Source organism: Plecotus auritus, assembly GCF_963455305.1.
Source record: "Plecotus auritus genome assembly, chromosome: 7".
NCBI classification, from domain to species: domain Eukaryota; kingdom Metazoa; phylum Chordata; class Mammalia; order Chiroptera; family Vespertilionidae; genus Plecotus; species Plecotus auritus.
This window is the reverse complement of record NC_137774.1, coordinates 11160586-11186439: the sequence shown is the minus strand read 5'-3', so window position 1 is coordinate 11186439 and position 25854 is coordinate 11160586. Positions and strand designations below refer to the sequence as shown.

The 25854-nt window shown below is 38.6% G+C and overlaps 1 protein-coding gene across 5 annotated transcripts in view; it reads left to right on the top strand.

The window, feature by feature from the left end:
* Positions 1–25854, top strand: part of SKAP1 (src kinase associated phosphoprotein 1) — a 266959-nt gene that overhangs the window by 34193 nt on the left and 206912 nt on the right. For 3 of the 5 annotated variants that reach the window (XM_080682154.1, XM_080682150.1, XM_080682153.1), the window contains exon 3: positions 10532–10557. The exons of the other annotated variants lie outside the window; for them this stretch is intronic. In XM_080682154.1, the coding sequence (XP_080538280.1) occupies positions 10532–10557 (26 nt within the window). The remainder of the gene's footprint in view (positions 1–10531; positions 10558–25854) is intronic. 5 annotated transcript variants of the gene reach the window in all.

Below are 25854 nucleotides of genomic sequence, written 5' to 3'. Positions count from 1 at the left end.
AAAAAAGTCAAGTTGAGGGCTAAACTGTGAAATAATTTAAAAATGATTTCTGACTTTGTATACATCTCAGTTCTTAACTGGAAGAAAGTATACACATAAAGGTAGGAGGTTGTTGTTGTTGTTTTTTTTTTTAATTTCAATAATCCATTGTAGCTCTTAGAGTGGTTACCAGTAGAAGCCTACTTTCGGTATTCTGTTTTTATATATCTATTCAGATTTTGGTGTAGTATGAATGAATGAAATAATATTATGTCTTTAATTAGGATTCTGTTGTTATTTTTTCAATTAATCGATGTCAGTAGCTTTAGCATTTGTATTAAATCATTTTCTTCATGAAAGCTTTTAATGAGGAAACAAATTGATTGTATTTATATATTGGATTCTTGCCACTGCGATGTGTATTCAGTCGTGTATTTTTGAAGTAAATTTTTGCCGGTCATTTTGTGGCTAGTCTTTGAAGCCATACTTTGGGGCAGGGTGGGTGAGGGGGGATAATTCTTCATTGGGATGAAGTTTTTAATTCAACAAAGCTTTCTTATTTTTATTTTTCTCTACTTGCTTTTTTTCTTCTTTTCCTTTGATTTTTTTCTTTTTCCCCCATTTGCCTTTGTGTGAGTAACTTGGAGGAAAATGAAGGTATTTCTCTTTGGGATAAAATCCATACCCCATGGCATTGCTGGGAGAGCCTTGCCTTCTGCCTGTCTTTTCAGCCTCAACTCCTACCCCTCCCTGAAATGTACCCTCATGCTGAACTCAGCCAGCCCTTCTGTTTCTCACCGTCAGTTACTTATTTAGCAAGCATTTATTGAGCGTAAGCTCTGTGCCACTGGCCCTTGAGGACTCAGTCACATAGAGAGACAAGAACACTGTAGTACCATATTACAGGTGTGGCTGAGAGGTGTGTACAAATGTGCTGTGGGAGCACCTAAAACTGGAGAGTGAACTGAGCCTCAAAGGACCATGAAGGGTTCCCTAAGAGAATTCAGGGCACCAAGGGAAAAGTGTGCTGGCAGATAGAGCAGTGACTTGTAACAGCAGGAGGGTGAGCAGAGCAGAGGAGGACCTAAGGGCTGGGGTTCAAGCAGGAGAATAAGAAGACAAGGTTTGTACCTTAGGCCATTAGAATAATGATGGTACTAATGACATAACAATGGACATTTATTGAAGGCCTGCGGGTGCCAGACCTAGTGCTCAGTTCTTGCATTATCTCAGTTAGTCCTCCCAAGAACCATGAGAGGCAGGTATGATTATTATTTCTGTTTTAAAGATGAGGAAACGAGGTGCAGCTAACTTCTCACAGCTAAAAGATGGAGGGTCTGAGACTCCAACACAGACCTGGCTGCAAAGACTTTGCTCTTCAAGGTCACTTCCACTTCCTTCTCCATAATCACTGAGGAGAATGGGTTAGAGAGGAGCAAAATGACAGGCAGACCAATTAGGAGGTTACATTGATCTAGGTGAGGCATTCTGAGGGCTTGAATGAATTCAGTGGCTGTAGAGAAGGGAGGAGATAAAAAGTATTAAGGGAGTAGAATCTACAGATCTTGGTGATTGGGTGTACGTAGAAACAGAAAAAAGAGGTAAAAGGATTATTGGTAAGTTTCAGTTGGGTGTATGAAGATGTCAACCACTGAAACAAGGAACATGAGGGTAGGGAAGGTTTGTGACTTGTGGGACAAAGGATAGTCTTGAGAGAAAAGAGTAGAATAATAATATCTCGTGTTTTTGATATTTTAATTAGTTGTTAAAAGTATTTTTGTTCAGACACCATAGTCAAGTCTTTGGCCATTTGTTTCTTCCCTGGCCAGCGTGAGCTCCATGACATGAACCTCCTGTCTTCTCTCTCTTGTCCTTTCATCCCACAAGCCTAGAAAAATCCTAACTTTGGATCAATTCAACTGTCCACCTTTTATGCTCTTATACCTAATCAGTGCTGGAGCAAAATTATACAATTGGATTGCCACCACCATAAATCTTAATTGCCAACCTCAATGGAACCCTTCATAATGCCTCAAGGTTATATTATATGCCCCATATCAGCAGGTTTTCCAATTTTCCTCAATCTTTATTTCCCCTCAAGTCCATAACTGTCTTTATCATATCACTTTGCATTCTTACATGACAGCATAGCCTACTTCACAAGATAAAACAGAGGGTTTCAGGTTGGACCCCACTCAGAATCCAGCCCTGTTCCCTCCTGAAACATGTCTGCTTTGGGCCTCTGCCACCTGCTCTGATGATCTAGGTCCCCTCTGCATCCTGAGCCTGGTCTCTCTATGACCCCCCAACCCTGCTCCTGCTAGGCATCTTTTACCTTCTGATCCCAGATCCACCCTCAGCAATCCTTATCTGCAGGCAGTGAGACAGGTTCTGGCATTAGCCAGACCTGGGTTCTTCTAGCCCCAATTTTTACCTTGTGCATGTTTTGGGCCAATCACATCACAGCACAATTTGAAAATTCCAGCCAAACTGGCTCACAGTTCAGGCTTTCTGTGCTTTCAGTCCCTCACAGAAATATCTGGCAAAGTATGAAGATTTGTTAATGTTTGAGAGAATGAATGCAGTCTTCCTAACTTGAGATATAGAGGTATGTTGGCATGTTAATGTTGAGAAATCCACCCTGCCTAAGAACCAGTCCAGCTTAATGTTTGTTTGTTTTTTGTTTGTTTGTATTTTTGGTCTGTAACATTTGCTCTCAGGTGAATAATGTGATCATGTTAATAACACAGAAAATATCAAAAGAATTTTTAAATGAATATCACATTTTCAAACCTGCCTCTGTTTCTGCACAAGATAAATTGTGGTAGCTCCACAGTGTGGACTTTTAAACTTCAATGGTGCAATCAGATAATCTCTTCATTTTTCTCATCTGTAAAGTGCGGGGCTGTATTAAATGTCCTTCAGTGACCTTCCAACTGTAAAATCCAGTGAGTATATGGCCACACTCACAGAACCATACAATTATCTGTTATTCGCTAATCAGATAATTAGGAGGTCTCTGTGGTCCAAGAGTAGCTATTAACCTGAAGCAAGCAAAAAATAAAATAAAACTGGGTTCTAAGCATTAATGGTGACAAAATGACAGGGCAAGAGCCAAAGATAATGCAGCTTAAAATATGGTAACCGGCTGGAGTTCTCTGTAGGTGAGTGTGGCTTTGTTTTCTCCAACAAACAAGTTCGGAAACAAAAGATATCTCTGACTTCTGTCTTAATGCTCCATTCCCAACCTGCCTCCAAGTCTGTTATCAAATCTCTTGTTTCTCTTGCTCTTCAGGAGCTTCCTAAACTACCTCTGGCTTCTCTCCCTCCCAGTCAGGCTGCACATTTCTGCTAGATTTTATCACAACAGACATCATTCCTTACCCATAAAAACAAGCAAACAAACCAATCAACCCTTCAGTTGCTCCCTTTTATCTACAGAAAGAAAGAAAAAAAAAATCTAAACTCTGGCCTGACATGTAAGGTCCTTTATTTTACCACAGTGAACCTGGCTGGCATTTTAAAAATAGTTCATTGAGTTATATTTGCTACAGGGAGTATGAGTATTGTGTAGACATAGAACCAAAATTTGCAGTCCCCAACGCTAGAGCGTAGAGGAAGGAATATTAGAATGTTGGTTTCCAGTGTTGAGTGAAAGAGCATAATCACTGACTAATCAAGAAGAACTACCCACCCAGCTAGAGTGAGTGGTTCAGTGTTGAGTGGTGATTCTATGAACCAGGAGGTCATGGTTCGATTCCCGGTCAGGGCACATGCCTGGGTTGTGGGCTCAGGAGGCAGCTGATTGATGATTCTCTCATCATTGATGTTCCTACCTCTCTCTCCCTCTCCTTTCCTCTCTAAAATCAATAAAAATAGACTTTCAAAAAAGGAGAGCCCCCAGATTTCTTACTGTTAGCATCAGAGTGGATGTTCAATTGATGATAGCAGGAATTTTTATGTAGTTAAAGTGTTATAAAAGATTCTAGGGGGAAATAGGGTTTTATTTACTTTTAAATTTTATTACTTTTTTCAGTGTCTTGGAATAGACTTCAAAAAAAATTTTAGTCATGGGTAATACTGTCAACATCAGATAATATTGCTTGTTTAGCATTTAGTAAAAGATTAATTGTGACTTCTAGTTTGTAAGTAAGAGAACATTATGTTGCCTTCTGGAGTAGGTTTTTAAAATGTGTGGCTATAGACTCAAGACTACAGAAAGGTTACATTTCAAAAAAAGAACACAGAAGCTTTTTTTTGACAGGTTCTTCTATTACTTTAGTTAAATGCGTATTGTCTATTGTTACCATAGTGTTTGTTATTTACTACCTTAGATTGGCATCTCTTCATGTGTAAATATCTCATAATTTAGACTAGATTGTAAGCTTCTTGTAGGCAGGCACCAGATCTTCTCACTTTTTTTTTTTTTTTTTTTTTTAGATCTTTTCACTTTTGATAAATTAAAGGAACTGGAGCTAGAGGGGCACCAGCTCCCCTACAGGGACCTTTCCTATTCCTTCCCGACTGTTTCTAAGGCTGGGATCCCAACCCCTGGGTCCCAGGCCTCTGATGCCTCCACCAGAGTCTTCCACCAGATGGTGCTCTTTTCCCATTTCTGTTCTTTTTTTTAAAAAATATATTTTATTGATATTTTACAGAGAGGAAGGAAGAGGGACAGAGAGCCAGAAACATCGATGAGAGAGAAACATCGATCAGCTGCCTCCTGCACACCTCCCGCTGGGGATGTGCCTGCAACCAATGTACATGCCCTTGACCGGAATCGAACCCGGGACCCTTCAGTCCGCAGGCCGACGCTCTATCCACTGAGCCAAACCGGTTTCGGCTCCCATTTCTGTTCTTGAGTGTCATTGGCCATATCACCCTTGCCACTTGCCCAGGCCTTCTGCGAGGAAGGATGGAACACTGGTAGAAAGACGATTTGAAATCAGGTAAATCTTCTCAAGTGAGAAAATAGACTACAGGAAATATCTATAGTGTACAGACGATTAGCATTGTTCAGAAAGCCCATTTCCTTGGACATAAATCAGTCTCTACCATATGGCTTGCTGCTTAAGATCAATTGCAAGAGTTGTCATGCTCTCATCAATTTGCCATTGAAGCACTACTCAGCCAGGTGTCCATTTGAGTTCTAAGATTCCATTTCTAATGCCAGAATAATATTCAGTATTAGTCTTTGCAGTCTGTTTGGAAACAGCCATTACCAGAGAATAGAGATGGTCAAGAGGGAAATAGAAGATGTCTCTGAACATTGAGTATTGCAGACTGCCTATCCATTTAGAAGGCACCACTGTTTTGGTACAAAAACTGAACTTTAAATTTAGACATCCTTAAGACAGCAAGAAGAGATTTGATTTTGTCTACCAGGTAGCAGGGAATATCTGATGAATTTTAAATTTACATAAGTCACAGATAAAATAACCCTTTTAATACCTTAATTGCAAAAATTTTTCATCTAGATGTTCTAGATTTATAACATTACAGATGTTGGCCTTTCTAGGGATCTAGTGTTATGATGCCATTACAACCTTATTCATCTAACCCAGAGGGTCTTCTCATTTTGGAGGGAGAGAGTTATTGATATATTTCAGAAATCTAATGAACTTTTTGGACTCTTTTTCAAGGGAAAAGAAAACACATATTACTTTTCACTTATAATTTTAGGGAGTAAGAGAACATAATGTTTATTTCCCAAAGCTCAACTATGGACTGACTTCAAGTTAAAGACCTCTGATCTATGTACTCTCTGAGAATAGGTTGTCTGACAGAACAATTATACTTTCTCTTAATACTTTTTTAAAAAAAAATGTTACAGCCAATTGAAAAATAGTTAATATGGAATTTAAGAGCTTGTGCTCTGGAAGCAAGTCGACCTGAGTTCAAATCTTGGTTCTGCCACTTAATAGCTACATGATTTTTGGTCAGGTTGCTTGACCTTCTTGAGTCTCAGTTTTCTTATCTATAAAATGGGGATAACAATAGTATTGACCTCATAGGGTTGTGATGAAAATTAAATAAAATAATACATGTAATATATGCATATATATCTCAATGTTTATATTAAATAATGAATATGCTAATTTTTAATTTACAGTTAGGAAATAGAATTATTTTTCTTCCTAGATATTTCCAGTATGAGGATAGTTACAGTTGTTAGTTTTATCTCCTTAATTTATTATTAGAGTGCCTATTTTGGAACTAGTTGCTAGGATTGGTAACTTGTTTGCCTTATTTACTAGCTGTGTGATTATGGGCAAGTTATCTCACCTCTTGATGCCTCAGTTTCCTCATTTAGAAAACGAACATAATAATAGGGTTAGAGTTGAGGGGGGAGTGAGTTAATATAAGAGAACTGCTTAGAACAGTGTCCAACAATGTGTTCAAAATATCTTAACATTGTTATTATTATGATACAGTGGGTTCAACTTATTTGTTGTACCTTTCCTTAAACTAAAGTTCAATTAAAGGGGATTGAAGGAAGGGTGAAAAGATGAAGGGGATTGAAAAATACAAACTTCCAGTTGTAAAATAAATAAGTCATAGGAATGTAATGTACAGTATAAGAAATATAGTCAGTAATATCATAATAACTTTGTAAGGTGACAGATGGTTACTCTACTTATCATGGTAACACTTCATAAGGTACATATATAAATATTAAATAATTATGTTGTACACCTGAAACTACTATAATATTGTGTCAACTATACTTTAATAATAAAAGTAAATCAATAATGTTCAATTGAAACCTCTTTAATTTAAAACATGTATTACAAACTTTGCCTTGCACGTAATGTTTAACCCTAAATGTTCAAGACTATTTTGTAGAGTAAACTTAATGTTGTGGATTTTTATTTTCATTTTCATTTTTGGAAGCACAAGAAAAAATGTATTTGTTTTGATTGAATGTGAAAATAATAATCATCAATATGGTTTCAGCATTTTCTCTCTGCTCATTCTGTACTCATCTTTTTCTAGTTTCAAATCTTATTTGCATGGACCTGATAATGTTGAATATGACTATTGTAGAGGAGTGATAGCTTCCCTTTCACACTGAAGCCAAAGCTTCAAAGAGAAGATTAAAGAAGTATTTGTTATCTATATGCACAGGCCTGATATGAAATTCTCAGAGGCTTTTAGGATAAACACAACTGTGTGCGTGTTTGTATGCATTTCTTTCATATATTTCTAATGTGGTCTTTGCATTTGGGTTCAAAATTTTTAGTTTCAGAGTTGTTGGGGTCTCTGGCTAAGGGATAATTGTTTTCAAAGTGAAGGATAAGAATTAGAGGATTTGGGCAGGATTTGACTAAATGCCACCTAAAGAGTATAGAATTCTCTAGTGTGGAATCATCTTTCCAGAGAACGTGATGAAGGCAATCCATAGGATATGTTTAACAAGACAAGATCAAGACCTTAAGTGTGTCCAGCAGAGAATAATCCATGGCTCCTCCAGTGAGGGATGAGGTTGCTCACCATTTGGCCTTGCCTTTTAGAAGTACCCTCTCTGAACTGTGTGTGTGTGTGTGTGTGTGTGTGTATGTGTGTGTGTGTGTGTGTGTTAATAGATTTTCTTTAGGATCGTTACTAATCAATACTTAGAGTAAGAAGAGAGGGAAAAAAGGTAGGGTAACAGGATAATTTTATAACTTCTGAAAAATGAGGGAACTAACATTCCACTTCATGTCATCTCATTTCAGTTCTACATATGATTTTTATTGACAGAAATATTTAATTACAGTATTATCAAAAATAAAGCAGATTCTGCTTTTTAGCATCAAGGTAAACCTACTGTATTTGATACTGTTAAATCTAATCTTTTTTAAAATATAATCAGCCTTCTTAAGTCACAGCTATTGACAGAAGCACCACTCTTAGTATATGTGAACCTAAAACAGTGGTCGGCAAACTGCGGCTCGTGAGCCACATGCGGCTCTTTGGCCCCTTGAGTGTGGCTCTTCCACAAAATACCACGGCCTGGGCGAGTCTATTTTGAAGAAGTGGCGTTAGAAGAAGTTTAAGTTTAAAAAATTTGGCTCTCAAAAGAAATTTCAATCGTTGTATTGTTGATATTTGGCTCTGTTGACTAACGAGTTTGCCGACCGCTGACCTAAAACATCTTCCTAACTAACAAGAGAAATCAGAAGGCCAGGGGCACATTATGTAGGTAGAGGAGGGGACTGAAAATATGAGTGTGAGTTGGAGTGGGGCTTATGGAGGACAGAGGACAAAAGAAGAGGCTGAAATCATCAAAAACATATTTTACTTAACCATTTGCCAAAAGTTGGTCTTTTAATTGCTGTTGCATGGCTAGGACTTTTTGTGGGTAATACCTGAGAACATTGGTTAGCAAAGTTCCTACTGTTGTCATTAACATTTTGGAGAGAGGAGTACACACACACACACACACACACACACACACTTGCATATGCTCGCACCCTAGTTTATATTGAATTAGAGGTTGGTTAACGATTGGAATCAGGGGCTTGGGAGGTGCCCCAAAAGAAGATGGAAAATAGTAGGGGAAGATGGCAAATTGCTCAGGCCTTTCATAATTAGCTTGATTAGCTGTATTTTACCGAAAGGCGTTTTATGGAAAACTCTTCACAGTGGCCAGCAGGTGCAGTGTGGAGCTGCATTGTCTGCTGGGTGGAGATTAACCCATCGTGCCAGTTCCTGTTTGCATGTCCCTACATCCACATGGGTGCCTTCCCAGATGTTACAGCTTTACATTTTCCACCCCTTTCCTCTCTTATTCCCTCTTTTCTTTTCCACTGCAGCTGTCAAAGCTGTCTTTAACTTTCCCTGCCATCTAACCCAAGCATCTTACATTTCCCTTCACCTGATTGCCAGTCCAGAACTGTTCTGGGAAAGGAAAGGAAAAAGAAAAGCCAATATGAGGTTTCTTCTCCATCTTCTCTTTGTCATCTGATAATTTCCCACGGATTCATTACTGGATTATGGCAACATCCGCCCCACTGGTTTCCTTCCTCTCCATTTTCTGAATTTTTATCTTATTAATAAATAACCTAGATACTCACTGGGCTAATGTTTCTCCCTAAAGTGGTCACACATTATTTTAGTCATGTATGTACTGGAAGATACACAATCATCACCTCTGCCATTCTGTTAGTCTTTTTTTTTTTTGGTGGGGGGGGGGCCAGTAATGGATTCTTTTAAGAATTCGATAAAACTGTGACTCTAGCCAAGGGGAGGAAATGCTCATATGCACATATAACTCTTGGGAGGTCAAGATGAAGTTAAGAAATACTCACTCTACTTAGTGGTATGGGAGGGTCACTATGTCCACAGCAAGAAATAACATGTGGTGATTGTAAGCGAGATTGGACTATGTTGAGAAATGAGTGGGAGGTGAGGAAATAAAGAGATAAACTATAGACAAACTTTTGAAAATTTCACTGTGATGTGAGGGAAAAGAGGACAGCCAAGATGGGGGGATATTAAGAGGGTGAGGGAAGGTTTGCTTTATTTTTATATTAACATAAATGCTGATGGAAAGTGCCAAGTTGAGAGGAAGAGGTTGATTATATACAAGAGAAAATCAATATAGAAATAATGTAAACTTCCTGTGAAGGCAGGAGGAAATGGGATCCAAAATACAATAGACTTTTGTGGGTAGCCACCATATATAACATTGTTTTTAAGGGAGGAGAAGCTATTTAGATTCCAAATAAGTGACTTAAAAATGATCCTACCACTGCTGTTTCATTAGTTTTAAGGCTTTAAGGGTTGTCAGTTTTGCCAATCACTTCCCAAAATAAAGAAGGAGATGGCAGGCTTCAAGAGCCTCAAACTTGGCTCAGATACTAAAATGTTCGATGACCTTGTCAGTTGCTCATGCTTGACCTATAAAATTTAAGAATAATTTAGGGCCAGAAGTATTTGAGAATGTGTCGGGGGGATGTGTTGGAGGTGCCACTGGCATTTGATGTCCAGGACCAGTGATGCTGGTTGTCCTATAATACACGAGACCGGTTGTCACAAACAAAGAATTGTCCTGCTCCAAGCTGTAAGCTCCTATGAGAAACCCTGGTCCATGGCTAACAAACCTCTTAGGACAGTGGTCGGCAAACTCATTAGTCAACAGAGCCAAATATCAACAGTACAACGATGGAAATTTCTTTGGAGAGCCAAATTTTTTAAACTTAAACTTCTTCTAACGCCACTTCTTCAAAATAGACTCGCCCAGGCCATGGTATTTTGTGGAAGAGCCACACTCAAGGGGCCAAAGAGCCGCATGTGGCTCGCGAGCCACGGTTTGCCAACCACTGTCTTAGGACATTTCCACACTGTGGTCAAAATTATCTCAGGAGTTACAGTGAGGTAAATGCCGCTTTCAAGCCTTTGAGAATCTTTTAAGTCCCTTTGGTTCTTGTCAAAGTGGGTAGTGGCTTTGGCTAGTTACTGACTATTTAGCAAGCTTTTTGGACCGGAGGCTGTAGCTACCATATGCCAACCCAGATTGAGAAACACAGGTTTGACTCAGCTGCATTCTCTTTCTTGTTTTTTTCAGGTACTATTGGGATTTTCAGACCCAAGGTGAGTACTCTGACCAGTTATGGTTTTACCCTAAGAATGTGGAGACGGTATTGTTTACGTCTGTCTCTTCTAAAAAGCTTCTCCGCAGAGTGGCATGAGCCATTTCTGAGAAAGTTAGTGGAGTGTTTAATTAACCTTCATCCTGCTGGGCCCCCTGCCCTGCTTTTTAGCCACAAGAGTCTTTGACGCTTCATCCTTCTGAGTGGATTGGTGCTAGATTATTTCATAGAACTAAAGCTACAATATGCTATTATTTCTTGAGCTTTGTTAGAGACCAACAGGATCCACTAGCATTCAAATGAAATGGTAGCCAAGTCCATCATAAAAACCTTGGGAGGGCTCCAACTCAGCTAATCCTTCATTTGCTCCAGAAATAAATTCCAGTATGTTACCTCCTCGATCACAGGGCTCTTCCTGCCTGTCTGGCAGAAGAGAAATGTCAGAAATGGAGCAGTGTTGAAATTCCCACTAGAACAGTGTTATCACATTTTAATATGAGCCTCACTGCAGCCTCGGAGCTTCTAATTACTTTCAAACCATTGTTTTCCTGCCTTTGCTTGATGAACCCAGCAGCTGGCATGATTCTAAAAAGTACAACAGACAGCTGTGTGCAAGATTAAAAAAAAAAAAAAAAAAAGACAGGATTGGAACACATTTTTAAAAGGTTCAAAATTAGAATATTTTTTTTCTGAATTCAAACAGTTTGAGGGGATGTCTTTAAAGTATATGCTTTCCTTCTTTTCAGTACTCTGGTTGAGAATGTCAGAAACATCCTTGTGAATGTTAATTATCTTATCTTATTAGAAGTAGAGATTTTTATTTTCTCAGATAATCATAGAAAATAATAGATCAAATTTGCAACTACTTTATGAACTATTTTGCCCTATAACTTTTTGACCAATTGTAAACTTTCCCTGTACTTCTTATTCTTTTACTGTCACTGTATCGGGTCTCAGTGAACAGTAATGCCTTAAAGAAATTTAAGTTGTACATGATGATACTAGTTTTATTAAAATTTTAATTTTCCTAGCTCATACTTTGTTTTCATGTATTTCAAGTTTTTTTAAAGCCAACTTTAACAAATGAAAATATTATATTTTTTATCTTGAAATTCTTAACTTTATTTTTTTCTTTTTTAAATTTCTTTATTGATTAAGGTGTTACATATGTGTCTTTATTCACCCATTACCTTCCCATCCCCCCCACTAATGACCTCACCCCCCTGTTGTCTGTGTCTATTCGTTAGGCTTATATTTTTAAAGCTTCTTGATTCTTGTAACAAAGTCATACATGATGTATGGTTATATGATGTGTGGTTACTATATATCTCACTGTCCTAAAACATTTATGGCAAAAACATAGGTTGAGAATAGAAAATTATATGTAATCTGTAGCAGTTTGCTTTGTAATATGTGAATATGCTATTCAGGGAATGGCCTTATAGTTCGGGGTTTAACAGATGTTAACCAAAATCCACAGGGGCTAGAACCTGAATGTGAACTGGCAGAAATGAATGGAACTGCAAGGGTAGAATTAATTACCTAAAGGAGAAATAAAGAATTAGTGTCAGAGATGTGGTATAATAATATGTTGAGAAGAAAAAATAATTTTGGAACTTAACACAAGAGACTATCTGGAGCTAAAAAGACAATGGGCACATCTTACCAGATGCTAATAATAGTGGCATTGCAATCATCTTCCAGCACAGGGCCACTTCTACACAGCCTTTCTCTCTTATTGAAAAGAGTTTATTTAGAACAGAAAACTATTTACCTCTTTTTTTTTCCTCTAGTGTTTTTTATTTTAATTTTTAAAAAATAAATCTTTATTGTTCAGATTATTACAATTGTTCCTCTTTTTCTCCCCCATAGCTCCCCTCCACCCGGTTCCCACCCCACCCTGTGCCCTTACTCTTCCACCACCGTCTTCATCCATAGGTGTACGATTTTTGTCCAGTCTCTTCCCGCACCCCCACACCCCTTTCCCCCCAGGGATTATCAGTCCATTCCCTTTCTATGCCCCTGATCCTGTTATATTCACCAGTTTATTCTGTTCATGAGATTTTTTATTCACTTAATTTTTAGATTCACTTGTTGATAGATAAGTATTTGTTGTTCATAATTTTTATCTTTACCTTTTTCTTCTTCTTCCTCTTCCTAAAGAGTACCTTTCAGCATTTCATATAATACTGGTTTGGCGGTGATGAACTCCTTTAGCTTTTTCTTATCCGTGAAGCTCTTTATCTGACCTTCAATTCTGAATGATAGCTTTGCTGGGTAGAGTAATCTTGGTTGTAGGTTCTTGCTGTTCATCACTTTGAATATTTCTTGCCACTCCCATCTGGCCTGCATAGTTTCTATTGAGAAATCAGCTGACAGTCGTATGGGTGCTCCCTTGTAGGTAATTAACTGTTTTTCTCTTACTGCTTTTAAGATTCTCTCCTTGTCTTTTGCTCTTGGCATTTTAATTATGATGTGTCTTGGTGTGGTCCTCTTTGGATTCCTTTTGTTTGGGGTTCTCTGCGCTTCCTGGACTTGTAGTCTATTTCTTTCACCAGGTGGGGGAAGTTTTCTGTCATTATTTCTTCTAATAGGTTTTCAGTATTTTGCTCTCTCTCTTCTTCTGGCACCCCCATAATTCTGATGTTGGTACGCTTGAAGTTGTCCCAGAGGCTCCTTACACTATCTTCATATTTTTGAATTCTTTTTTCTTTTCCAGTTGGGTGTTTTTTGCTTCTTCATATTTCAAATCTTTGACTTGATTCTTGCAATCCTCTAGTCTGCTGTTGGATCTCTGTATATTATTCTTTATTTCAATCAGTGTATACTTAATTTCTAGTTGGTCCTTTTTCATATCCTTGGGGGTCTCACTAAACTTACTGGCGGTTTCTAGAAGATTCTTGAAAAACCTTTTAATCGTGGTTTTGAACTCTATATCCAGTAGTTTGCTTTCCTCCATTTCTGTCATTTGTGACCTGTTTCTTTGTCTCCACATTTTGGCTGCTTCCCTTTGTTGATAGAGTGGCTTTGTGTGCTAGGTGTCCTATAGGGCCCAGTGGCTCAGCCTCCCCAGTTACCTGAGGTGGACACTCTTGGTGCACCCCTTTGTGGGCTGTATGTGCAGTCTTTTTTTTTTTTTTAATATATTTTATTGATATTTTACAGAGAGGAAGGGAGAGGGATAGAGAGCTAGAAACATTGATGAGAGAGAGACATCGATCAGCTGCCTCCTGCACACCTCCCACTGGGGATGTGCCCGCAACCAAGGTACATGCCCTTGACCGGAATCGAACCCGGGACCCTTCAGTCCGCAGGCTGACGCTCTATCCACTGAGCCAAACCGGTTTTGGCTGTATGTGCAGTCTTGTTGTAGTTAAGCCTTGATTGTTGTTGGTATCACTGGGAGGAATTGACCTCTAGGCCAGTTGGCTGTGAGGATCAGCTGCGTCCACGATGGGAGAACTTCTGTGCTGGAGACACCCTTATGGGGCAAGACTTGCTTCAGTGGGGCTTTGGTGCTCACTGAGTCTGCCCCTTGAGTGTGTCCCTTATGGATCTGAGGAGTTGTAATCTGGATGGTCCCACTCTGACCACTGGGAGATCCAAGGAGGTGCAAATTTAGCCTCTGCCTGAGGCCACCTAGCAGGAGTTACGGAGAGATCTGCAGATTCCTCTTCTTTGTTTGGGGTTTGGAGGTGCCCAGATGAGGCCCAGCTGTGAAGCAGTGCAAGCTGCTGTGGGGCCTTGGGCCTTCTTTTGGTGGCTCTGGGGCTCTCTGACCCAGCTGTAGTTTGTTAGGTAATTTTAGGTTGCAAAGAGCCAGGCCATTCATATGCAAAAGCCTCTGCGCACAGCTTGTGTGGGGCGGGGTCTCAAGGCTGAGCAAACAGCTATGGCTGATCCTCAGCCCTGCCCTAAGAGGCCCCTGGGTCTCAGTGTCCCGCGGTAATCACTGCAAGCACCTCCGAGAGAAAGCCGCCCTTGAGTTCTGCCCAAAGTCAGACAGTCCACTTTCTCCCTGTATGAGTCTGGGTCCCCAGAATCTCGCCCGGAACTGGAGTTCAGAGCAGTCGGGAGCTTGTGTCTCCCTCCCGATTAAAAAAGACAACAGCGTCCTCAGTTGCCAGCCCTTTCCGCGCATGCCTCTGTCCCTCTGCTCTTTACTTCCTCAGCTCCTCTGAGTCTCAGTGTGCTTTTCTCTTTCCTTCTAGTTGTAGAATTTCCACTCAGCCAGCCTTCCTATGGTTCTGGATGATGTCCGTTCTGTCTTTTAGTTGTGGTTTTGAAGTGGTTGTGCGAGGCAGCAATTTCAGGTGTCATCTTGGTTTCTCCCAAAACTATTTACCTCTTGACAGTGGCTGAATATATGTAGCAACGTCTTTGCTCATTTGGAAGTACCAGTAAATGTAAAGAAAGATCAAGTAGCAAAACCCATTGTCGTGTGTTTTGCCCCCAGCCTTGCTCTTCCCCGGAAGACATACTTTCGGAGCAGGGGAAGGAGAATATCTTTTACCTTGAAGCCCTTTTGGTCAAGTCTTAGTTCACTGTGTGCTTCAGAAACTGGTAGAGTGGGTGGGTACAGGTCTGTATGAGGTTGTATAGGTCAATTTAGGATTACACAAAGAAAAGGAATATGTAAAAAATAGACCAGCTAGCGGAAGACGTTTTAAAGCCCTGGGAGACTAGGTAGTATTGAGAAGGGAGTAAGAAAGGACAGAAATGATAGCCCCACACTTTTCTAGCATTTCTATCTATGGCAGGATCTTCTGTGTAGGAATGTGATGGGGTGAATTTTATGAACTCTGCACACAAAATACACCTGTGTGTTCTTCAGGATATTTGGACCTAAACCAGAGTCTGGTGCCTGGAAGAAAAATGGTCCTTAATTAGAAAAGATCCCTTATTTATAAAGCCCTTTAGTAGCACATATTTAAACACATGTTTATGGTGATGATTCGGTACAATGTGCTGAAAGAGTAACCTTCAAAGAAAGATGCTTGACCAGACATGGAGAAAGATTGCAAGCAAAGTTTTTTTTATCAATCCCAGGTTTTCTATTCAATCCCAGGGTTAATGTGCTGGAGGAGTAACCATGGAATAGTATTAGGGAGAGTCTTATCCCTGTTTTGGAAAAGAAACATGCTTGGCAGAAAGAGCATGAAGGTTGAGGCTTGACAGACCTGGGTTCAAAGCCCAACTGTACTATTTAGCTAAAGGTCATTTGACCTTAGCAAGTTGCTAAATTTCTCTGACCCTCAGCTTTCTTATCTATAAAGCAGGGATTGGACCAGACACTGTGCTAAGTCCTTTACATGCATCATCTTATTTAACCCTCAGAACATCCCCATGAAATAGGTGCTATTAATATACCCATCTACACATTTGGAAAACTGAGGCACAGAGAGGTTAAGAGACTTGTTCAAGATGGTTCCTCTCAAGGATTCCAACTTGGTCAGTCTGATTCTATAGCATACATTTAAATATATAGAAAGCATGTATTGAGATATAATTATATACCATAAAATTCACCCTTTTAAAGTATACATCAGTGGTTTTTACTTTTTTATTTTTTAATGTATTTTTATTGATTTCCGAGAGGAAGGGAGAAGGAGAGAGCGATAGAAACATCAGTGATGAGTGAGAATCATTGATTGGCTGCCTCCTGCATGCCCCCTACTGGGGATTGAGCCTACAACCTGGGCATGTGCCCTTGACTGGAATCGAACCTGGGACCCTTCAGTCCGCAGGCTGACACTCTATCCACTGAGCCAAACCGGCTAGGGCAACACCAGTGGTTTTTAATATAGTCACTGAGTTTATGTAACCATTACCACTATTAATTTTAGAACATTTTCATCACCCTAATAAGAAACCTGTGCTGATTAGTAGTTCCAGAACCCCTGCTCTCCATGGCGATATTTTATTGGCTCATTGAAGGGTTGTTATGAGGACTAATTGTAATATGTGTAAGCCCTAAGCACGGTACCTACACATACTAAACAGTAAGAAAATGTAGTTTGAATGTATGATAGTATTAATGGTAATTCTTTCCCCCTCATATTTCCACCCAAATTTTCTTATTGGTCCACTGTCAACTTCCTGAATTATGTTCATTAAAAAAGAATGAAACATAGAGGAAATAAAATATAACCCAAATAGTTATTACTTTAATGTAGAAGGGACATGAATGAAAGAGCTCTTTTAATGAGCTCAAATATGATTGGAGAACATGGGAAAACCTTATTTTTATTTTTAAAAATATTGTTATTGATTTTTAGAGAGAGAGGAAGGGGGCAGAGAGAGAAAAAAATAAAACATCGATGCGAGAGCAGAACATCGATCGGCTGCCTCCTGCATGCCCCACACTGGGGATCGAGCCTGCGACCCAAGCAAGTGCCCTGACCGAGAATCGAACCAGCAACCATTCAGTGTATGGGATGACACCCAACCAACTGAGCCCCACTGGCCAGGGCACCTTACTTTTAATAAGACATAGATTCCCTTGGTATTTCAAGTCGTGCTTACTTTAAGAACTTTCCATCCACTTAATTTTTCACTTACAGTTGCAAAGAAAACTCATTGGAATCTTTGCCGTGGAACTTTTACCACTAATCAGACATCTAAAAAAAAAAGGATTGATCAGATGTCTAAACAATAATATTAGTTTTTCCCTTTACATATGACAACAATATCATTTTATTGCTTGAGAAAACTGATTTACTTCATTTAGTTTACTTTCCCCTTTTGTAAAATAAGTTAATTATTGCCAGTTGTAATTTAAACTTCATTGCAATAAAACCATCTTCACACGTATCAGAAAAATGGCCACCATGGACCCAGAGTCTAAAACAAATGACACAATATTTAAATAAAAGTTTTAAGAACACTGAAAATGTAGTAAATGTGTATAACAAAATCCTATTTTGTCGGTCCAGTGATCACTCATACTACATTTGTGATAGTGGTAAATATGGGGCAGGGAAATTTCTTGCCAACTTGAAGATTCTGCATGAATAGCATAGCGGGTTTCTGAGAAAGTTATTCAGTATATTTAAATATGAAAAATTTTCATTCTGTGACCATTAAAAATCTATATTGAAATGGCAAGCCTATATCTCTTGTCAAAGCAAATTTATCTCTAACAATATAGCTTGCCAAAAGCAAATAGTGCACAGTGGAATAAGGTAAGTATTATTATAAAGCCACATTAACTATAGATTAAAAGAGATATGTCACTATAAAAAGTGATATCTATCAGATAATTCGAAATTTTAACACTGACTGGATATTTTATATTATTAAAGAGGAGGTGGAGGAAGGGTTAGGGGCAATAAATGGTGATGGAAGGAGACTTGATTTGGGGTGGGGAACACACAAAACAGGGGTACAGATGATGTGTTATGGAATTGTGCACCTGAAACCTGTATAATTTTGTAAAGCAGCGTCACCCCAATAAATTCAATAAAAAGAAAAAAATTTTAAAAAGAAACCACTGTTAATTTTTTAGGTGTGACAATGCTTTATGCGTATGTTTTTAAAAAGAGTCCTTATCTTAAAAGAGGTTTGCTGTGATATTTAAAGATAAAGTGGTACTTGGCTGACATATTATTCAAAATAACTCAGGAGGGGAGAGAAATTTTGAGGTGGAGTTGTAGATAAAACAAGTTGGATCATAAATTGACTCTTGTTGAAGCTGGAGGATGTGTACATGGGAGCTTATTACACAGTTTTGTCTACTTTTGTACAAATTTAAAATTATCCATAATGCAGAGATAAAAGCAAAAAGAAATCCAGGTTGAGATTAATAAAAAAGTGCCATTATTCTTTTATTGCTATTGTGAGACCTCATACATTAATGCATAAGATACTTTATGTATCTCGAACACAAAATACATAAAGTAGTTAGCAGTTTTTTTTAAAAAAACTGTTGTTTCAAGTTTAATGTTTTGTGATGAAAGAGCATGAATTTGAATCCTGACTCCTATACTTAACAAGCTGTATGAGCAAGTGACATATCTCCTCATTTACAAAATCTTGCTAATGATATCTACTTCACAGTTACTATGTATGAGTTGTAATGAGGTTTTTAAAAATTAACTTAAATTCTTTATTGTTTTAAGTATTACATAAGTCTCCTTTTCCCCCCATTGACCTCTCCTAGCCGCCCCCAACCCCAGCACATGCCCCCGTCTTTGTCCATTGGTTGTGCTCATATGCATGCATACAAGCCCTTTGGTTGATCTCTTACCCGCTCACCCCCTGCCTTCCCTCACAGGTTGGACAGTCTATTCAATGCTTCTATGACTTTGGTTCTATTTTTGTTCATCAGTTTATGTTGTTCATTATAATCCACAAATGAGTGAGATCATGTGATATTTATCTTTCTCTGACTGGCTTATTTCGCTTAGCATAATGCTGTCCAGTTCCATCCATGCTGTTGCAAATGGGAGGAATGCCTTCTTTTTTACAGCAGCATAGTATTCCATTGTGTAGCCATACCACAGTTTTCTAATCCACTCATCTGCTGATGGGCACTTAAGCTGTTTCCGAATCTTAGCTATTGCAAATTGGGCTGCTATGAACATAGGGATACATATATCCTTTCTGATGGGTGTTTCTGTTTTCTTGGGGTATATTTCTAGAATTGGGATTACTGGGTCAAATGGAAGTTCCATTTTTAATTGTTTGAGGAAACTCCATACTGTTCTCCACAGTGGCTGCACCAGTCTGCATTCCCACCAGCAGTGCTACAAGAGGGTTCCTTTTTCTCCACATCCTCGCCAGCACTTGTCATTTGTTGATTTGTTGATGATAGCCATTCTGACAGGTGTGACATGGTATTTTTGTTTTGATTTGCATCTCTCGAATGATTAGTGACTTTGAGCATGTTTTCATATGTCTCATGGCCTTCTGTATGTCTTCTTTCGAAAAGTGTCTAGGTCCTTTGCCCATTTTTTGTTTGGGTTGTTTATCTTCCTTTTGTTAAGTTGTATGAGTTCCCTGTAAATTTTGGAGATTAAACCCTTATCGGAGATAACATTGGCAAATATGTTCTCCCATGCAGTGGGCTTTCTTGTTTTTTTGTTGTAGTTGTTGGTCTCTTTTGCTGTGCAGAAGCTTTTTATTTTGCTATAGTCCCATTTGTTTATTTTCTCCTTAGTGTCCATTGCCCTAGGAGCCGTATCAGTAAAGATATTGCTGTGACAAATGTCTGCTACTTTATGCCTATGGCTTCTTCTAAGATTTTTATGGTTTTCCATCTTACGTTTAAGTCTTTTATCCATTTTGAATTTATTTTTTGTGTATGGTGTAAGTTCGTGGTCTAGTTTCATTTTTTTTTTGCATGTATCTGTTCAATTTTCCCAACACCATTTATTGAATTGAGAGACAAGAATCACATAATCTTATCAATTGATACAGAAAAGGCATTTGACAAAATCCAACACCCTTTCCTGATAAAAACTCTCAGCAAAGTGGGAATAGAGAGATCATGCCTCAACATAATAAAAGCTTTATATGACAAACCTACAGCCAATATTATACTCAATGGGCAAAAACTAAAACCATTTCCCCTAAGAACAGGAAGAAGACAGGGATACCCACTTTCACCACTCCTGTTCAACATAGTGCTGGAAGTGCTAGCCATAGCGATCAGACAAGAAGAAGAAATAAAAGGCATCCAGATTGGAAAAGAAGAAGTACAATTGTCATTATTTGCAGATGACATGATATTGTAAAACCCTAAGGACTCCATAAATAAAACAAAAACTACTAGAATTAGTAAATGAATTCGGCAATGTAGCAGGATACAAAATTAGCACCCAGAAATCTATGGCTTTTTTATATACCAATAATTAACTCACAAAAAGAGAAACTAAAAAAACAATCCCATTTACCATTGCAACAAAAAAAAATTTAGATATCTAGGAATAAATTTAACCAAGGAGGTAAAGGACCTGTACTCAGAAAATTACAGGATGCTGAAAAAAAAAAAAAAAAAGATAGAGGAAGACATAAACAAATGGAAGAATATATCGTGTTCATGGATTGGTAGAATTAACATCATTAAAATGTCCATAATACCCAAAGCAATCTATAGACTCAGTGCAATCCCCATTGAAAAACCAATGGCATACTTCAAAGACCTAGAACAAATTCTCCAAAATTTTATCTGGAATAAACACACACACACACACACAAAACAAATAGCTGCAGCAATCTTGAGAAAGAAGAAAAGTTGGAGGGATCACAATACCAGATATCAAGCTATACTACAAAGCCACTGTTCTCAAAACTGCCTGGTACTGGCACAAGAACAGACATATAGACCAATGGAACAGAACAGAGAACCCAGAAATCGACCCAAGCAATTATGCTCAATTAATATTTGACAGAGGAGGCAAGAGCATACAATGGAGTCAAGACAGTCTCTTCAATAAATGGTGTAATGAGTTTTAATGAGATGAACGCACAAGGAGGGCTTGCCACGTGGTTAGCACTTACTAAAGTGTTAGCACGTATTATTATTTTATTTTTCTTAGAATTTTAAAAAAATATATTTTTATTGATTTCAGAGAAGAAGTGAGAGGGAGAGAGAGATAGAAACATCAATGATGAGAGAGAATCATTGATAGGCTGCCTACTGCATGCCCCACATTGGGGATCGAGCCCACAACCCAGGCATGTACTCTGAGCGGGAATCGAACCGTGATCTCCTGGTTCATAGGTTGACGCTCAATCACTGAACCACACTGGCTGGGCTAGCAAGTATCATTTTTATGTTTCAAAGTAGAGCTGGGCAAGTAAATCCATGTATGGAACTTAGACAATATATATTTCACAGATCCTATATAATAAAAGGCTAATATGCAAATTGTCCCCTTGAGCAGGAGTTCAACCAGGAGTTCGACCAGGGGGTGGGGCCAGCTGGCCAACCGCCGGCAGCCCCTTCCCCCAGCTGGCCCCGCCTCTGACCGCCCCCTCCTACCCTGATTGGGGGTGGGGCCAGCCTGCCAACCATCTGCAGCCTCTCCCCTCAGCCGGCCCAGCCTGATCGGCCCCAATTGGGTCGGGCCAGCAGGACCCCACTTGTGCACGAATTCATGCAGCGGGCCTCTAGTCTTTTCATAAAATGTATTCATTTCAGCTGAACCTTGAGGTAGCACCATGTAAGTCACTATGTACATATTTGTGAGGTTTGCATTTACAGGATGTATATGCAGAATTATTGGTAGGCCCTTCAGAGTTTAGATTTATGAGCTTGTTGCTCTGTAATGTCTGAGACATGTTGAATTGAAGCATGGATGTCACTTAACTTCTCATCTCTTACTATCACATACTTGGAGCATGTAGTTATGACAACTACAAGAAGCAAACCATTAAAGCAGCAAAGAAACACCATCTTTGCACTAAAAAGGAGAGAGAAGGGTTTCCCTTTGAAGTTGACGAGAAGTGTTTTTGAATTAATGGAGTGTACAGTGATTTTACTAAGTTTATTTATGAAAATACTCTTTGCATTTATGCCAAAAGGTTTTAGCACAGTTGTAAGTAGGATTTATACAAAGAAACACAGCTCAAATTTATGACGTGTTTGCAAATGTAAGAAAAAGTCCGAATTTACAATATTTGTAATTTATTGTTAAGTATCTTTCTATCACTATTCCTGGAATGCTAATATTTTATAAACACAAGTGTTGGTTATGAACCTAGCATATCCTAACCTATGCTACTTTTTAAAAAGAAATCTTCCAGAATGCTTTCTGTGTCTTTTTTTTTTTTTTTTTTTTTTTTTTTTTTTTATAAATATATTTTATTGATATTTTACAGAGAGGAAGGGAGAGGGATAGAGAGCTAGAAACATCGATGAGAGAGAAACATCGATCAGCTGCCTCCTGCACACCCCCCACTGGGGATGTGCCCGCAACCACAGTACATGCCCTTGACCGGAATCGAACCTGGGACCCCTGAGTCCGCAGGCCGACGCTCTATCCACTGAGCCAAACCGGTTTCGGCAACTTTCTGTGTCTTTTGGGGACTTAACAGGGGGAAATGTACACAGGACAAATACTCCTGCCCTTGGCTTTAGCCCAACCTTTTAGCATCAACAATCTTGACAGCTGCTTTTGTGACTTGACTTCCTTTAGGCCTTTCCCCCTTTCTTTATTTGTTCCATTTTATACAAATTAATCTGTAGAAAGTGAATGTACACACAAATTGTTTTTGAAGTTAATTATGGACTTTAATACCTTTTCAAATATTTTACTTCCTCTACATCTACTGGTTGGGTTTTTTTAAATTGTTGACAGTATTACAGATGTTCCCTATTTTCTCACCCTTTGCCCCCCTTCACCCAACATGTTTTTAAGTTAATATACTTTTGCAACTACTGTCAAAGACAGGTTTTAAAATCAAAAGACTCATTTTTTTATTCTTTTTAACATTAAAATTTTCTACAATTTTTATGTCCTTTGTAAATGTCCTAACGTGAAGTAGATTATATTGAGAAATAAGAAAAAGAACTGCCCTTCATGGGGGTGAAAGAAGAAATTATTGGAATCAGATGCTTCTGTCTTCTGTATTCCCTACACAATATATTATGTATAAGGATGTTTATTATACGTTGTTTGGAATAGCAAAGACTCCTAAATGTGCAGCAGTAGAGGACTAGTTAAATAAATTACGTTACAACCATTAATGGAACGCTGCATAGTGTTTAGAAGAACATAACACATATATATTTGTAACATGGAAAGCTGTCTCCAAGTCATATTGCTAAGTGAAAAGAGCAATTTGGACAAACATTGTATAGTGTGTGTGTGTGCGTGCCTGCTTGCTTTTATTTGTGTATGGAATAATTTTGGAATATATTAACAGTGGTAACCTCTGTTGATAGGTTACCAGTATGAATGCAAGAGAGAATCTTTATCATTTATATCCTTTGGTACTACTTGAATTTTTACCATATGCACATATTTTGTGCTAAAATGAGATAAATCTATATGTGCTGATATAGAGCAACCTTAAAGATAAATGATTAGGAGAAAAAGCCGGCGACAGAACAGGACAAAGGCTACTATTTGTTGTTTTTGTTTTGTAAAAAAAAGACATACCACACAGACCATTAGATAGAAAGTTCAGCCGAAACTGGTTTGGCTCAGTGGATAGAGCGTCGGCCTGCGGACTGAAGGGTCCATGGTTCGATTCCGGTCAAGTGCATGTACCTTGGTTGCGGGCACATCCCCAGTGGGAGGTGTGCAGGAGGCAGCTGATCGATGTTTCTCTCTCATCGATGTTTCTAGCTCTCTATCCCTCTCCCTTCCTCTCTGTAAAAATATCAATAAAATATATTAAAAAAAAAAAAAAGAAAGTTCATAGAACACCCAAGAAACATCACAATGGTTGCCTCTGGAGAGAAGAACCAAGAGAAGGAAGGGAAGATGAGATTTCATTATATGTCTTTTACTAACATTTGAAAGTCTTGCTCTAGGCATGCTTAACTAATGAAGAAGCTTACAAAAAACCTTGATTTGACACAAGAGTGAGCTCTTTTTCAGTAGAATCATGATTTGATCATTTTATATTTATTCAAAAATCTTTCCTCCTTTATTTATTTATTAATTTTTACATATGAATTTTTGGGCAAGACCCTGATGATGGTATAAACTAGCAGCAATCTCTGTTGCTTAGTCTTTGAGAATCAGCAGTATATAGGTATGTTGTCTTGACATATCTCTTAAAAGTGAATTTTAAAATAAAATAGTATCATATAATGCTCATGGTAACTGATTAAAAAAATACCTTTTTTCACCCTCAGTATTTTTTTTCCTTATGTGATATCTAAATGTTCACAGAAAATCAGATTCTTGTCTTGATGTAGATGGCAAACAAAAATCAAGTAATTGATAAATTAATGTCTGCTTTAAATGTCTTTGATAAGTTTTGGGAAATTTTGTTGGGGAAAAAAAATAAAGAAGTATTTCTCTTAGATAATATTATCCCTAGAGCAACACAGAAAATCAGTTAAGGAGTACAGTTTCTGAACATAAAATTTTGGCATAAGAATTTATCTCAGGAATTCTGCCTCTAATGAATTTTCATGTTCTGGACACAAAATGTTGAGAAAAAATGTGTGTCTAGTTTAAATACATTTTTTTTTTCTGCTTACATTGTTTTTTTCATGTAGGTTAAGCCCTTGAAAGCCAGTGAATTTGTTTGATATTTGGAGGCTAAATAATGTGATGGTTGAGCCCAGTATTTATAATGCATTAATTTTTCACTATGCTGCCCATCACCACACACTTCTCTCAGAAACTTGTTTACTGGTTATTGGGTACCAGGATGGCCGAAGGATCACTGAAACAGGAAAGGAATGACTTAGTTATGGAGAAGGGGACTTATATATGATGTGTAAAATAAAGCTTCCAGCTACCGCTGACTCTTGTGAGGCAAATAGTGGAAACTTTGAACCTATCTGTCCTTGTCAGCTGATGTGTATTTAACACACACTTCCCAGCCTGAAAAGTTCTTGATCACAATTCATCTCTAAAAGATACTTTCCCAAATTGAATAGACACTGTCTGTGATCACCATGAATTCATGTTGGTATCTTGTTGGAGCTGGCAGCCCGAAGTGACAAATCCTATCCGATATAATAAAAGGCTAATATGCAAATCAACCGAACGGCCAAACGACCGGTCGCTATGACACTCACTGACCACCGAGGGAAGATGCTCAATGCAGGAGCTGCCCTCTTGTGGTCAGTGTGCTCCCACAGGGGGAGTGCCGCTCAGCCAGAAGCCAGGCTCACGGCTGGCGAGCACAGTGGCATGGCGGAAGCCTCTCCTGCCTCTGCGACAGCACTCAGGATGTCCGACGGCTGGCGTAGGCCCGCTTCCTATGGGCCCAAGCCGTTAGTTGGACATCCCCCGAGGGCTCCCGGACTGCGCGAGGGTGCAGGCTAGGTTGAGGGACACCCCCCCGCCCCGAGTGCACGAATTTCGTGCACCAGGCCTCTAGTTGATAAATAAAATACACTTGTATTGATTAAAATAATAATAATAATAAAAGGTATTTCCCAAAACTTAAAAGGGGATATCACTTGCCCTCCAGGTTTGTGCATTTTACTTGTGTTAGTGATACCCCAATAGAAAAGGAAAAATAAATTTTAAAAACAAGGGGATACTCTTCTGTTCCAAAAGGGACCAAACACTGAACAGAATGTAGATAGTGAGAAGTTTTGCTTGTTGATATTGTTGTTACCTACATGTGGTTACACACATGTTATTTTTATACATGAACA